Source organism: Metopolophium dirhodum, chromosome 8 (genome assembly GCF_019925205.1).
Source record: "Metopolophium dirhodum isolate CAU chromosome 8, ASM1992520v1, whole genome shotgun sequence".
NCBI classification, from domain to species: Eukaryota; Metazoa; Arthropoda; class Insecta; order Hemiptera; family Aphididae; genus Metopolophium; species Metopolophium dirhodum.
The window spans coordinates 10,056,428-10,069,521 of NC_083567.1; the positions used below are offsets into that span (position 1 = coordinate 10,056,428).

Below are 13,094 nucleotides of genomic sequence, written 5' to 3' on the forward strand. Positions count from 1 at the left end.
TAAATACCACCCGTAAGGCTGTAACCAATAATTTTTTTCTAGAGATTCTGAGCGAAGTGATGAATACCTATATTATTGATTTTACAATGAGGTATAACGAGAATTTTTATGCAACATCAATGTTTGACTAAATTTTTTTTTTTTTTAATTTAAAAATAAATAAGAATGAATTGGTAGGTACTTTAAATTTTTACTAAAGATGATTGATGACATTTTAAAAATATCTGAACTCTTTTAGAGATATATACATATGATAAAGGTATTCGATATTTTTTAGTTTTTATTTTCTATATACCTAGGTAAATTTAGATAGAAAAATGTTCAAAGTTCGTCAAAATCCTTGAAAATTAAATACCGGGTTTCTCTTGCTCGTAAGTTTTTCATATATAAATAAAAAATATCAAAAATACCTACAGTCACGATATTTTTAGTAATGTTATGTCTTTATATATTGCCAAAACTTTAATCATGACTTTAGTTATTTTGTTGTAATTTAAATATATTATTTGTGGGTATACACTATACATACTTGAAACGTTACTAAGACCTATAATATTATATTTTTAACATACAATGACATTTTTTAATGAAATGTATTCGACAAAAATTAATTTGCCTTACCGTAATACTACGAGTAAGTTACTAGGTAGGTACTTAGTTATAGTACCTATAGAGCTTCGCTCAGAATCGTTATTCGTATGCAATGACTTATCATTGAATTAAAATGCGACATATAGATACCTACTGTTAGTGTTATTACTTATTACACTCGTCAGATAGGTTTCTGATTTACCCATTTTTTTATCTGATCATCTGTGGCGGAATTTATATGAACGCAAAAAATAGATTTAGTAGTTTTCTTGCAGGTGGGATTTACAAATATTTATTTGGGGGGGGGGGGGGGGGGGGGTTGAAATATAATTTATTACAGGTGCAGAACGATAGCGTTTTTCTTTAAGTAAAATCAATTGTACGTAAAACACCACATCGACATGGGTGTGTAGTGTTCAATGTGCATCAATTGAGAAATATAAATTTTTAATTATAGACTTAAGAGGACGCTACGCGGCTTTACGTTCAATAGATCTCATGTAGCTTTGTTAGATTTAAAAGTTTTAATATTAGAGTGCATTTATATAATAATAATATTATTATTAAAATTAAAAGTAACAAGATTTTCTGTGGTTTGGTATAAGTATTTTTTCTACGGATAAATTTTTAAGCAAAATATGATCATTTTAAAATTATAATAAAAATGTATACACTTAAAACTATTTAATAAAAATTTCGAAAAATACTCCCACCGTACCACATAAAATGTTGTTACCTTTAAAACTAAAAATGGATAAATTCACTAAAATATTAAAATTTAAAACTAAAAAAGCTCCACGAGAACTACTAAACGTAAATGCTTTGTGTTACGCTTTTGTAAGTCAGAGAATACAAATGCAGTGGTTCCTTTTAAGACTAGCAAAAATATAAAAATATATTATTGGTTTGGTTCAAAATTTAAAATTGTTCCTATTATTATAGTTAAAACGTTGTTTTTGGTAATACGTAAATAATGCTATTATAACAATGGTATACAAACATCCATGTAATTACTTTTCAAAATTTCATAATATCATAAGACATTTTCATCACGCAAATTAATAACTAATTGCATAACAAATCAAATAACTGTTTACAGATTTTTTTTTTTGAATATCTATTACGAACATTTAAAATTCTTTTTTACATAAATTGTATTTACTTAGGGTACTGAATTTATTAAAATTAAAATCTTAGAAAGTAGTAAAAATAATAATTTATATTTTGTTAATTAGAATGGATTGCAGTTCAATACACTGATGATAATGTTTTCTATATGTGTCCTTCAAAAACAATAAAATGTAAAATAGTGATTGGCAAAAAATATATGGTGAAATGGGTTAATAAAAAATCATATTTAGCTAAGGTGCTAAAAAAAGGAAGTAAGTTTTCTATTTATTTTTCATTTTTCATTGATAGTTAAAAACATATTAATAAGACTATTTCCCGTATTCATAGTAAATTTAGGTGTCCCATAAGATATGTTAAACTAGGTATATGTTTTATGTGACACAAAAATTGATTATGCATACGGGCATATAACAATTTAATCATGATAAATAATAAATTATATACATATATAACTATTAATTCTATATAGGTAGGTAATCTATAATATAATATTATAATATATCACCCAATAAGTACTAGAGTATTTACACATTGATCTATGTTATACCATTGGGCATTGATTATAAGTACTATGTATTATATTGTACATTTGTACATATTATAATGAACATCTCTAGGAAACTAAATATGCGCTTATCGTAAAATTTTTCGGTTTGGAGTTTTAATAATATTTTAATAAATAATAGATCTAATTAAATAAATATTAAGTAATTAAAAATATTATGATTTAATTTTATTGGTAGGTAGGTAACTTTCTCTGAATAAAATAATACAAATTTTGTTTTAATTATGGTACCTAATTTTACATACTTTTTTAAACTATCTTGGTAGATACTAAAGATACAACTCTTATCATATAATACTGATATTTAATTTTTCAGTCATCAAAAAAATATAAGAAAAATAGATATTTTAATGATTTGCAGTTTTATGCCTATCCACCATTTTTTGGGGTTAATCACAAGTCCATACACTGTATTAGGTATACGACTAGTAGAAACACAGTATAATTATTATTATAATTTTTACTTTATTTATATTATTTATACAATTTAATCTATTAATAAAATATAAATACTTCACCACACCTACTTACACAGTTCACATGTTAGACATTTAACTACAAGTTGGTACTAATTTATCAACTTGAGTAAATCTATCCAAATTAAAAAGTAAAATTTTTCAGTTAGGTGCCTAACCATTTGAAAGTGTCGAGGCAGCCACTACCTAATATATACCTAGGTCTGAGATAAATAGTTATTTCAAAATAATAGAATTTTATTGATTAAGTTAGTAGAAACAACTTTTTAATTTTATATTTAAATTTTAAAGATAAAGAAAATATACAAAGGTTCTTAGCTGGTAAGAGCATAAACCATATGATAGATGAACCAATAGTGCATTCAAGTAAGTGCTAACGTGAACATATTATACGTGCAGGCGCGATGCAGCAGTTTTGCTTTTTTTAATAAATATATTTTTTTTAAAAAAAAAGGCCATAGTTTAGATCTAAAAAGTGGGAAAATTGATGCAATAAAAAATCGTGAAATGTTTACCTTGGATCATTCAATGGATAAACCAAGCAAGCATACTAGTAAGCGCATTATGTCTTTATTTTTATATTTAATATTTAACTTATGTATTTTTTTTATTTAATTAAAGGCCAAGCTGTTGAGCAGAATGATTTTAGTAAAATAGATGCATCAACAAATTTTGAAATGATTAACTTGGAACAGTCAAAGGATAAACCAATCATGCATTCTAGTAAGAGTGTTATATCTTTATTTTTATTATATTTAATATTTAACAAAAATATATTTTTTATTTTATTTAAGGCCAAGTTGTTGAGCAGAACGATTTAAGTAAAATTGATTCAACAAAAAATAGTGATATTTTTGATTTGATATTTGGTATTATGGATGAAGCAACCATGCATCCTAGTAAGTGCTTTATCTCTTTATTTTTATTATATTTAATATTTAGCAATAATATATTTTTATTTAATTAAAGGCCAAGCTGTTGAGAACAATAATTTAAGTAAAACTGATGCACCAACAATTTATGAAACGTTTAACTTGGAACATTCAATGGATAAACCAAGCATGCATACTAGTAAGCGCATTATGTCTTTAATTTTATAATTAATAATTAACTCATGTATTTTTTTTATTTAATTAAAGGCCAAGCTGTTGAGCACACTGGTTTAAGTAAAGTAGATGCACCAACAATTTGTGAAACGTTTAACTTGGAACAGTCAATGGATAAACCAATTGTGCACTCTAGTAAGAGCGTTATGACTTTAGTTTTATTATATTGAATTTTAACATTATTATATTAATATAGATTTATTTTTAATTAAAGGACAAGCTGTTGATCAAAATGATTTAAATAAAATAGATGCACCAGAAAATTGTGAGATTTTTGATTTGTTGTTTCACAATATGGATGAACCAATTGTGCGTTCTAGTAAGCAATTTTTCTCTTTAATTTTATATTTAATATTTAACGTATGTATTTTTTTTATTTAATTAAAGGCCAAGCTGTTGAGCAGAATGATTTTAGTATAATAGATGCATCAACAAATTTTGAAATGATTAACTTGGAACAGTCAATGGATAAACCAAGCATGCATACTAGTAAGCAAATTATTTCTTTTTTTTTAGTATATTTCATTTTAATATTTAATATTTTTTTTTAATTTAAGGCCAGGCTGTCGAACAGAATATTATTGGTACAATTGTTACATCCAACAATACTGAAGATTTTGTGGGGTCAGAATCATCAACATCTTCTGATTGTTTCAATAGTCCAGAATATACACCATATGCAAATGATAAAATGAACTTGGATTTTGAAACAAGTGATTCAGATGATTTAGATACAGTACTTTCACCTCCTTGTTCACCAGTAAATACAAACATAAATATAGTCAATACGGTAGCTGTTCATCAAATAGAATTAGATGTCCAAAGAGCTAGAAAATGTTCTTATAACTATAAAAAAAATGTTAAAGATAAGAGAGTATACTGTATTTTTTGTGAAAATCTACAAACCAATTTTCCACGTCATGTTGAACGCAAGCATGCACTAGAAACTGAAGTTAGATCTTTTATATTATTGCCGAAAAAATCAAAAGAGCGCTTAAGACAATTAGAACTTCTGAAAAATAAAGGAAACTTTCACTATAATAAAACGATATTAGAAAAAAAAAAGGGTTCACTTATAGTTGGTAGACGACCTACATCTTCTGAAAAAGTGGCTGTCAATGACTATTTACCGTGTAAATTCTGTTTAAAGTTTTTTAAGAAAAAAATTATTTTTCGGCACTCTAATAAATGTAAATTTAACGACGAATCACAAAATAATGAAGTTACAAAAAGAAGAAATGTACAGTCTCAATGCGCTATGCTGTTACAAGATACAGATGATTTCAAGCAATTAACTGCTGAAGTTTTTATTCATATGAAATATGACAATATATCTTTTACAGCTCAAAACGATAAACTGATATGTGCATTTGGAGCTAGATTACTAAAAAATCATCGTGAACAACACCTAAAAACGTATATATCACAACGCATGAGACAAATCAGTAAACTTTTATTGATATTAAGAACATTAGTTCCAGAACTAAAAAACTTAGAAGATTTTTTAGTACCCCAATATTTTAAAACAATTGTCAATGCTGCAAAAGAAATAAGTGGTTACAATGAAACTGAAAACTCTTACATTCACCCATCTATAGCTCTGAAATTAGGACATACAATTCTGCAATGTGCCGATATCATAGAATGCCAATCAATTATTCAAGGCTCTTCTCAAGATAAAATAAATAAAATAAAAAATTTTGTTACAGTATTTCAAAAAGAATGGAAATTTTCAATTTCATCTAACGCCTGTCAGGACCTTTCAAAAAAAAAATTCAATAAAACTATAAACCTCCCAGATGCTAAAGATATTACAGTACTACACAATTATTTGTTAAACCAAATAAAAAATGTAACTCATCTCGTTGATGAACAAAAAGAAATTAACCAAGAGACATATAAATTATTTTGTAAAACTTTATTAACCCAAATAATACTACTAAACAGACGAAGATCAGGTGAAGTAGAAAGAATACAAATAACAGATTATTTAAATAGAGACAAAAAAAAAATGCAGGAAGAAATTTTGAAATCTCTCACTGAAGTTGAGTCAAAACTATCTAATAGTTTTATAAGGTTTGAAATAAGAGGTAAAAGAGGCAGAGGAGTACCTGTTTTGTTAACTCCAGACATGAAAAAATCTTTGGATTTAATGTTGGATATGAGAGCTTCTGTACATATTTTTGAACAAAATAAAAATCTTTTTGCTATACCATACACTGCTGTAGGAGTGTATAGGGGGTCAGATTGCCTGAGAAGTGCAGCTATTAAATGTGGAGCAGCTCAACCACAATTATTAACTTCCACAAAACTAAGAAAACATGTTGCGACAATAACACAATTATTAAATCTAACAACTAATGATCGTGAACAATTGGCTAATTTTATGGGTCATGACTTGGCAATTCACAATGAGTATTATAGACTTCCGGACAATACTTTGCAACTTAGCCGTGTCAGTAAAATATTGCTTGCTGCAGAATCAGGTAAAATTAACGAACTCAAGGGAAAAACACTAGACGAATTTGATGACATTATAATTCCAAATGATTTAAATGAAAGTTCATCAGATGAAAAAGAAGATGATGAAAAAGAAGATGATACAATTGAAAATAGTAAGGTTTTATTTACATAAGTTATTGGTTTTAACTTGTATCATTTATTTATAAAACAAAATTATTAATACTATTTGTTTTCACTTTTATAGGTGACTTGTTTGAAAACCATGTTCGAATGAACATCAGTGAGACAGAAAACTCAATCACAGTAGTTGCTAAAAAATCCAAAAAAAGAGGGGATTATATAAAATGGACCATGGCTGAAATAAATGCAATCAAACGATCACTTGGAAAATTTATTGCACTCCGAAAAATTCCTCAACAGCACGATTGCTTACTAGCAATTAAAAATGAGCCTATTCTCAAAAACAGAGATTGGAAGAAAATCAAATTTCAAGTGGCAAATATTATAAAAAAAACATTAAAATAAAATTTCATATTATTTTGTTGAATAAAGGAAACAGTGAAGTTATATTAAATTAAATGGTAATTAAATAATATATTAAAACCTTTAATAATATTGTAGAAATCATAAAATGTAGTGGAGAGAGGAGCGTGCATGGTGGTCACATAAGGGAAAATTATTATATCTTACCATATATAACTCGGAAACTAAAGTCAATATTCAATATTGATTTATGAACTTATAAAATACAACATATTTAACTTTGAGATTTTTAAAATTATTTTTTATAATTTATTTTAATTTTTAAAAAAAACTGCAAATGGTTGTTTTTAAATTATAATATTATATTAACAAATACCTAAACAAAATATTTTAAAATTAATAAGACATTTTATTTCAGAAATAACCAAAGAATAAACAAATACCTTTTAGAGTAAACTTGTAATTTTAAATGTCACCTATGTAGTTTCACTTTTGACTGGTATTGGCCGAATATAAATAATTTTTAATTGGGTATCGTACATGTATCTCAATAAATTAACTAACAAAGCGTTTTGTAAGTGTAACTGCAAGCATCTTAAACTACATAACATTTATCATAAAACGGGTTAATAACTAACTTAATAAGTTGAAATAAACACTTGACATCATTTTTTTTCGAAAAGCAAAATAATAAATATGTAAGTTGTAACAATGCAAATTTCTTAAAAACTAAAAAGGAAATTAAAAAAATGGTGTTATCAGTTGTTAACATAATATGGCGGGAACAATAATTTTAGGATTTCATACAATAAGAAATCAGCTGTACGATGAAACAGTTACTTATCAATCTTAGTCTTTGAGATCACCTGTATTGCCCATATTAAGTTTTTACTAAAAATATATGAATATTAAATATTAATCCTACATGCAAGACTATATTAATTACCTTGCTTCATCACACATCAGAGCAAAAAATCCAACAGAAGAAACCTCATTTACAATAATTTCATTAACTTCATCGGCGCATAATTGAATAATTTCATCCTGGATTTTCCAACTAGTATAATTAACATGCCGGTTATGCATATTTTGAAATCCAGGTACTGATTTTACATACATGTTGCATAACTCTTTGAAATTACCTTAAAATGAATTATTAATTTTTATTTTTAAATAGTTAAATAATAAGTAAATATAAATCTAAAGTTGAAACCCAGAAAAAAAATTAATCCTATACTGTAAGCTAATGTTTATTTTGCTAAGCTCAAAACTTAATTCTATATTTTATTTTATTGTATTCAAAAAAAGGCTAATATAATATTATTTTTAAAAATTACCTTGATTAAGTGAAGTAGTTTTTTCACAATGGCCTCGAAATGCCATTCCTTGTTTACTGAGGTATAAAACTATATCTATAATATGGCAGATATAGTTTCGATTTTGCTTAATTTCTTCTTGATGTACAGCAGACAGTTGTGATAGTACACTTCCAGACTTTTTAGCTAATATACTAAGAGCCAGTTTTGAAACAAATGTCAAATGGCTCTTAGAAGTATTATGTTTCTTCAATCTTTCTGAAAGCTATATAAAATAACACAGTAAGTATACAATTTAATTTTCAAAATCAAATAAATCTTTATTTATTTATGTATGCACAATTTTAATTTCCGACTTCCCTAGACAATCTAACTCACAAGTTGAGCATTTTGAAGTATTAAATCTATTCAAATTAATTATTTAAACTTACTTTATGCCAGGTATTAAATCCTATTGTTGTCCAAGTATCTTCCATATTTTTATTACCAAACATCCGACAAGCATAACAAAATGTTGCATCGCACATAATACTGTATTCAAGCCACTTATATGTATTGAAATATTCACTGCTGAATGACCTAAACTGAGAACCAAATTTTGTTTTTGGATATGCCTGAAATAAAAAAAAAGAAAATTAATATTTGATACCTATAAAATTATTATACACAATAATTTACTACCTTTTCTAAACATCAAATTGAAAAAAAAAATGTGTCAAATAAAATAAACAAGTGTAATTTCTTAAAATATGGATGTTTAAAATATTAAGCATATAATATTATAATAATAAATCTATGCTTAGGTACTTTAAAAATAAATCATAATAAGCACAAATAGTAAATCCACTTACTGTTAGTATGGGGCGTATAGGTCCAGTTTCTATGTTTCCCAAATCATTGCAGTTGTGTTCAACTACATTTATTTTATTGATCGATGGATTAATGGGATCATCAATATTATCTTCATCTAGAAGTTGGTCATTCGTCAAAGTAGGATTTTTAGTGGTGACACGAGAATTTGTTTTATTTTTATTAAAAATACTAAACATTTTTATTTAAATTCAAGAAGTTCAAGAATCAGAACATAAATACGACAATGTAGTATGTTATACGTACAATCGTCAATCGTTAACTCAGTTGATCTAAAATGTGGCAGGTCCGCTAAACCACGATGTGCATTGTGCAAGTGTACATTGTATATTTGTATTTTGTATAAAATATACATGCAACACGCAGCCAAATGTAAAATAACTATAATGTGGTGACTATATTTTTATCATCAAGTACCTACCAACTAACTAACAAGAGAGTAAAATCAAAATCAAATAAAACAATATTATTATAGACATTTATAGTGGGGAATGACGGGCCCGTATTACTGTACCCAAATGGAAATACCTATTGCTTACAAGACGTAGGTAAATAAATAAATCCGTATTCGATAACGTCGTATTAAATTGGATTCTATTATTAATTTATTGTATTATGCCTACAGTACACTCTTCACTCCCTCCTCATCAAACTTATTAACGGAGCGGTGGCAAGGTGCGACGATATCAGATATATACAATATAGTACATACTTCTGCCATTATAATATTGACGATAAAATTAACGGCGGTTGTTGAGCGTTGGTCGGGAATCTAGGAAAAATGTATTAAAATAAAACCTATTGATTCTACGTATTGTGTACACGGTACATTTTAATAGGTAATAAACCCAAATTAATAAACGTATTTGATGTTTCCATTGACCATTAGAGGTTAAAATAAATTAGAAAAACAATATTTTGATAATTTACCAATTTTACCAGTCAATTAATTATTATTTATAAAATCAGAAGTGTTACTGTTACCGATATTGTAAAAAATCGGTACAGAAAATTTGGGAGTGCTAATTTTGATTTTGGGAGTGCTAAGCACTCCCAAGCCCCCCCCCCCCTAGTTGCGCCCATGGCCCATTCTCCACTATTACAAAAACACTAAGTCATTATATGTCAGTATTTTATTTTCATGAAATGCAAATAATTATTAGTTCATAAAATTGGCATATATTAGACAAAGTCTGACAAACTTTATATTTATATTATATTTGTGTACACTAGATATGTTAGGTAGGTAGGTCAGTATAATATTTTTGTTGACTTCAGATGTAACAATGTAGGTTTAAAACCTAATGTTTTAGCTATTTGGAGTCCATAAGGTACCGGAGTGTATAATGCTTCTTAATTTTTTATAAGTACATATTATATAAGTATAGGTATATAGTGTTAAAGTAAAATTTAAATATTACAATCGCACTAAACTCGTTGTGTCCTCCGGTACTGGAGTCCACAAATTACTTTGAATTTTACACATAGTCTTCTATGCTGCTGCCTGCTCTATACGTTTTTTTGTAATAATCTAAAGAGTGACACTGAAAACTCCGTCACCGGAAGTCACAAATGATGTGTTTTTGTCACAAGGAAAATTATGTGTTCAAATACTTAACACGTTGACTGTGTAGGTATGTCTTTTTGCAGTTTTCACCCAGTGCGTAGGTATCATAAAAGTAAAACAAGTCTTCTAAAAAAAATAATAAGTGTTTTTAACGATTAGTATGTATACATAATTCAAACATGAGTTAAATCCACGCTAAATAAATATAATATAACATTCAGCCACATGTTGGGAATAATTAACAATTTATTTTAAATGTGTTTCCTCGTTGCTGATTGATCATCATGACGTCAATATTGGCGTCAGTACGCAGTCAACGTGTTAATGAGTGAAAGCGAAATTTAAAATATTACTATTGCTCTGTAATCGTTGTGACCTCCGGTACTGGAGTCCACAAAGTTGGAGTTCATAAGGTACCAGAGGCTACAATGCTGCTTAAATGTCTACAATTTTATACTTAAAATATTAATATTTTAATTCAGAATCATATGAAACAATTTTTTTTTAATGTTTTGGTATTAAAAACTAAGTTCTAGGGTTATTCTTAAGGGCGGAAGTCACTATTACTCTTACATGTGCATGGAGTTTACTAGATACCATACGCGGGTATGTGTGTGTGTGTGTGTGTAATTGTTAAATTTTTGAAAATATATTATTCAATGCCAACTACTACTGTTCATATATACCCAAACAGACGTGAAAATATATCGCTCAACCTAGATTCGAACACGTCTTTATATCGTGTTTCGTATCGACGTTAAATTATTTAACAGGTGTATATCATGACAATGGTGATTCTGCATAGGTATTGACATAGACAAAATATTTAAGTCTCATTTACATATAATACTATAATATTTAATATTATAAGTCGTTAAGAAATTAAAATACTATCGGGATGCCGTATACAAATAATAATTGGGATTTACGAAAAGTTTGTCACCGATTCCTCTGCACTTTTGGACCAATGCAACAACAACTGCACGAAATATTATAACCTAATATTTGATTTTGTAATATTAGAAACCTCTAACCAATATACTTTGTTGGTGTTAAACGATTCACGTCTGATACTTAACTTTATTAAACACAAGTTACCGGGATAATGACTTAAAAATTGACTTATTATGTAAATAAATATAATAATTTTTTTTATCAGTATTATTCATCTCAAGCTTTGTCTGCAGGAGTCATTAGCATATCTTATGATTTTTTATACGATTATTAATAATATATCGGTTAGTAGATAATAAATAGGTTTGGAGAAAACTTTGCTGTAAAACTGAAAAAAAAACATTACTATTTACTATTTGCAAAGGTGGGCAAGTTAATGAAAATAATTAAGTCAAGTTAAGTTAAGAGAACACAATATCGATGATTTATAAGTAGTATAACAGTATAACACTTATCAAATAATAAATTGAACTCCATAAGTTAAAAGTAAATATGTAAAAAAATATGAACTTAACTCTGTTTAAAAAAAAGTTAGTCGAATTTTTAAAATTAATACGTGGATCACATAAAGTGTGACTGCGTTCTTTCTAATTTCCAAAATTATAATAAAAAAATGTATTAAACTTTTATTGTAATGTACAGTGTATATACTTATTTTACTTTACAGCTTACATGGTTATTAAATATTTAAATTATACACATCTCAATTAATAATTTAACAAACACTATTTTTTTTATTTCAAAGAGCAATTTAAGGTAATATATAATTATGCGCTACCTACTAAAATGTATCTATATCACAAAAAATTATTTTATAATAACATACATTTTTGTATTATGACAGTATTGCATTATTTTTATTTTTATTTAAAATTAATATTTGTGTATACAACGATAATAATGAAGAATTTAAAAAAAAAATAGTTTAACTTGATGATTTTTTTTTAAACAACTGAGAAAAGTTAAGGTATTATTTCCATTTTTAATTAAACTAGTTAATTTCATAAGTTGACAAGAAAACTAACTTAATTTCAACTTTTAACTATAGTTAACACCCGTCTTTGACTATTTTTGTTGCACCCAAATTATATTAATCTAGATCGGTTCTCATATAAGAACCTACGTTTTCTGGGGCCGATCATTTCATCGAGGTCCCCCCAGGTATGTTGTGCTGTTTTCTTTCTTATTTTTTAGATCTGCATTCCATCATAAGGTGTTTCACCACTAGAAGTAACAACCCGAACAAAGTTGTATATAATATAACTTGAAGTTTTAATGGTAAAAGTTTGATTCATAGAAAATTATTATATTACTTATAAACATAATATTATCTATGTGTTATTACTAGATAGAAATTAAGTATTGGTACGTACTTAATAATTTATTTTATTACGATATTGATATTCATACCGATTTCTTTATACAGTTTTATAATGATATTCAATCCCACGAAGTTTCATAAAAAAAAAAAAAACGATACTCGGTGAAATATAGTTTGTATATGTTTATTTTTTTCTTTAGTGCTAAAGAATTATTTTATATTTACACATCTGCTGACAGATGTTTTTGATT

At 26.9% G+C, this 13,094-nt stretch overlaps 2 protein-coding genes across 3 annotated transcripts; one reads left to right on the forward strand and one right to left on the reverse strand.

The window, feature by feature from the left end:
• Positions 1-945: 945 nt before the first annotated feature.
• Positions 946-6,905, forward strand: LOC132951315 (uncharacterized). The gene is made up of 13 exons (XM_061023143.1): positions 946-1,973; positions 3,055-3,129; positions 3,218-3,316; positions 3,385-3,486; positions 3,558-3,662; positions 3,733-3,834; positions 3,903-4,004; positions 4,084-4,188; positions 4,257-4,358; positions 4,427-5,002; positions 5,093-6,484; positions 6,577-6,827; positions 6,885-6,905. Exons 1-13 carry the CDS (start codon positions 1,868-1,870, stop codon positions 6,903-6,905), a joined length of 3,138 nt encoding a protein of 1,045 aa, XP_060879126.1. The 5' UTR covers positions 946-1,867.
• LOC132951211 (zinc finger MYM-type protein 1-like) lies at positions 6,496-9,566 on the reverse strand. Of its 2 annotated transcripts, none has more exons than XM_061022981.1 (5): positions 8,983-9,566; positions 8,563-8,745; positions 8,153-8,396; positions 7,762-7,957; positions 6,496-7,681 (listed from the first exon to the last, which is right to left on the reverse strand). In XM_061022981.1, the coding sequence occupies exons 1-5, from the start codon at positions 9,178-9,180 to the stop codon at positions 7,678-7,680; spliced, it is 825 nt and encodes a 274-aa protein (XP_060878964.1). In that variant the 5' UTR covers positions 9,181-9,566; the 3' UTR covers positions 6,496-7,677. The 2 variants fall into 2 exon arrangements, with proteins under 2 accessions (XP_060878964.1, XP_060878963.1); XM_061022980.1 differs by having other exon boundaries at positions 6,496-7,706.
• Positions 9,567-13,094: the final 3,528 nt, after the last annotated feature.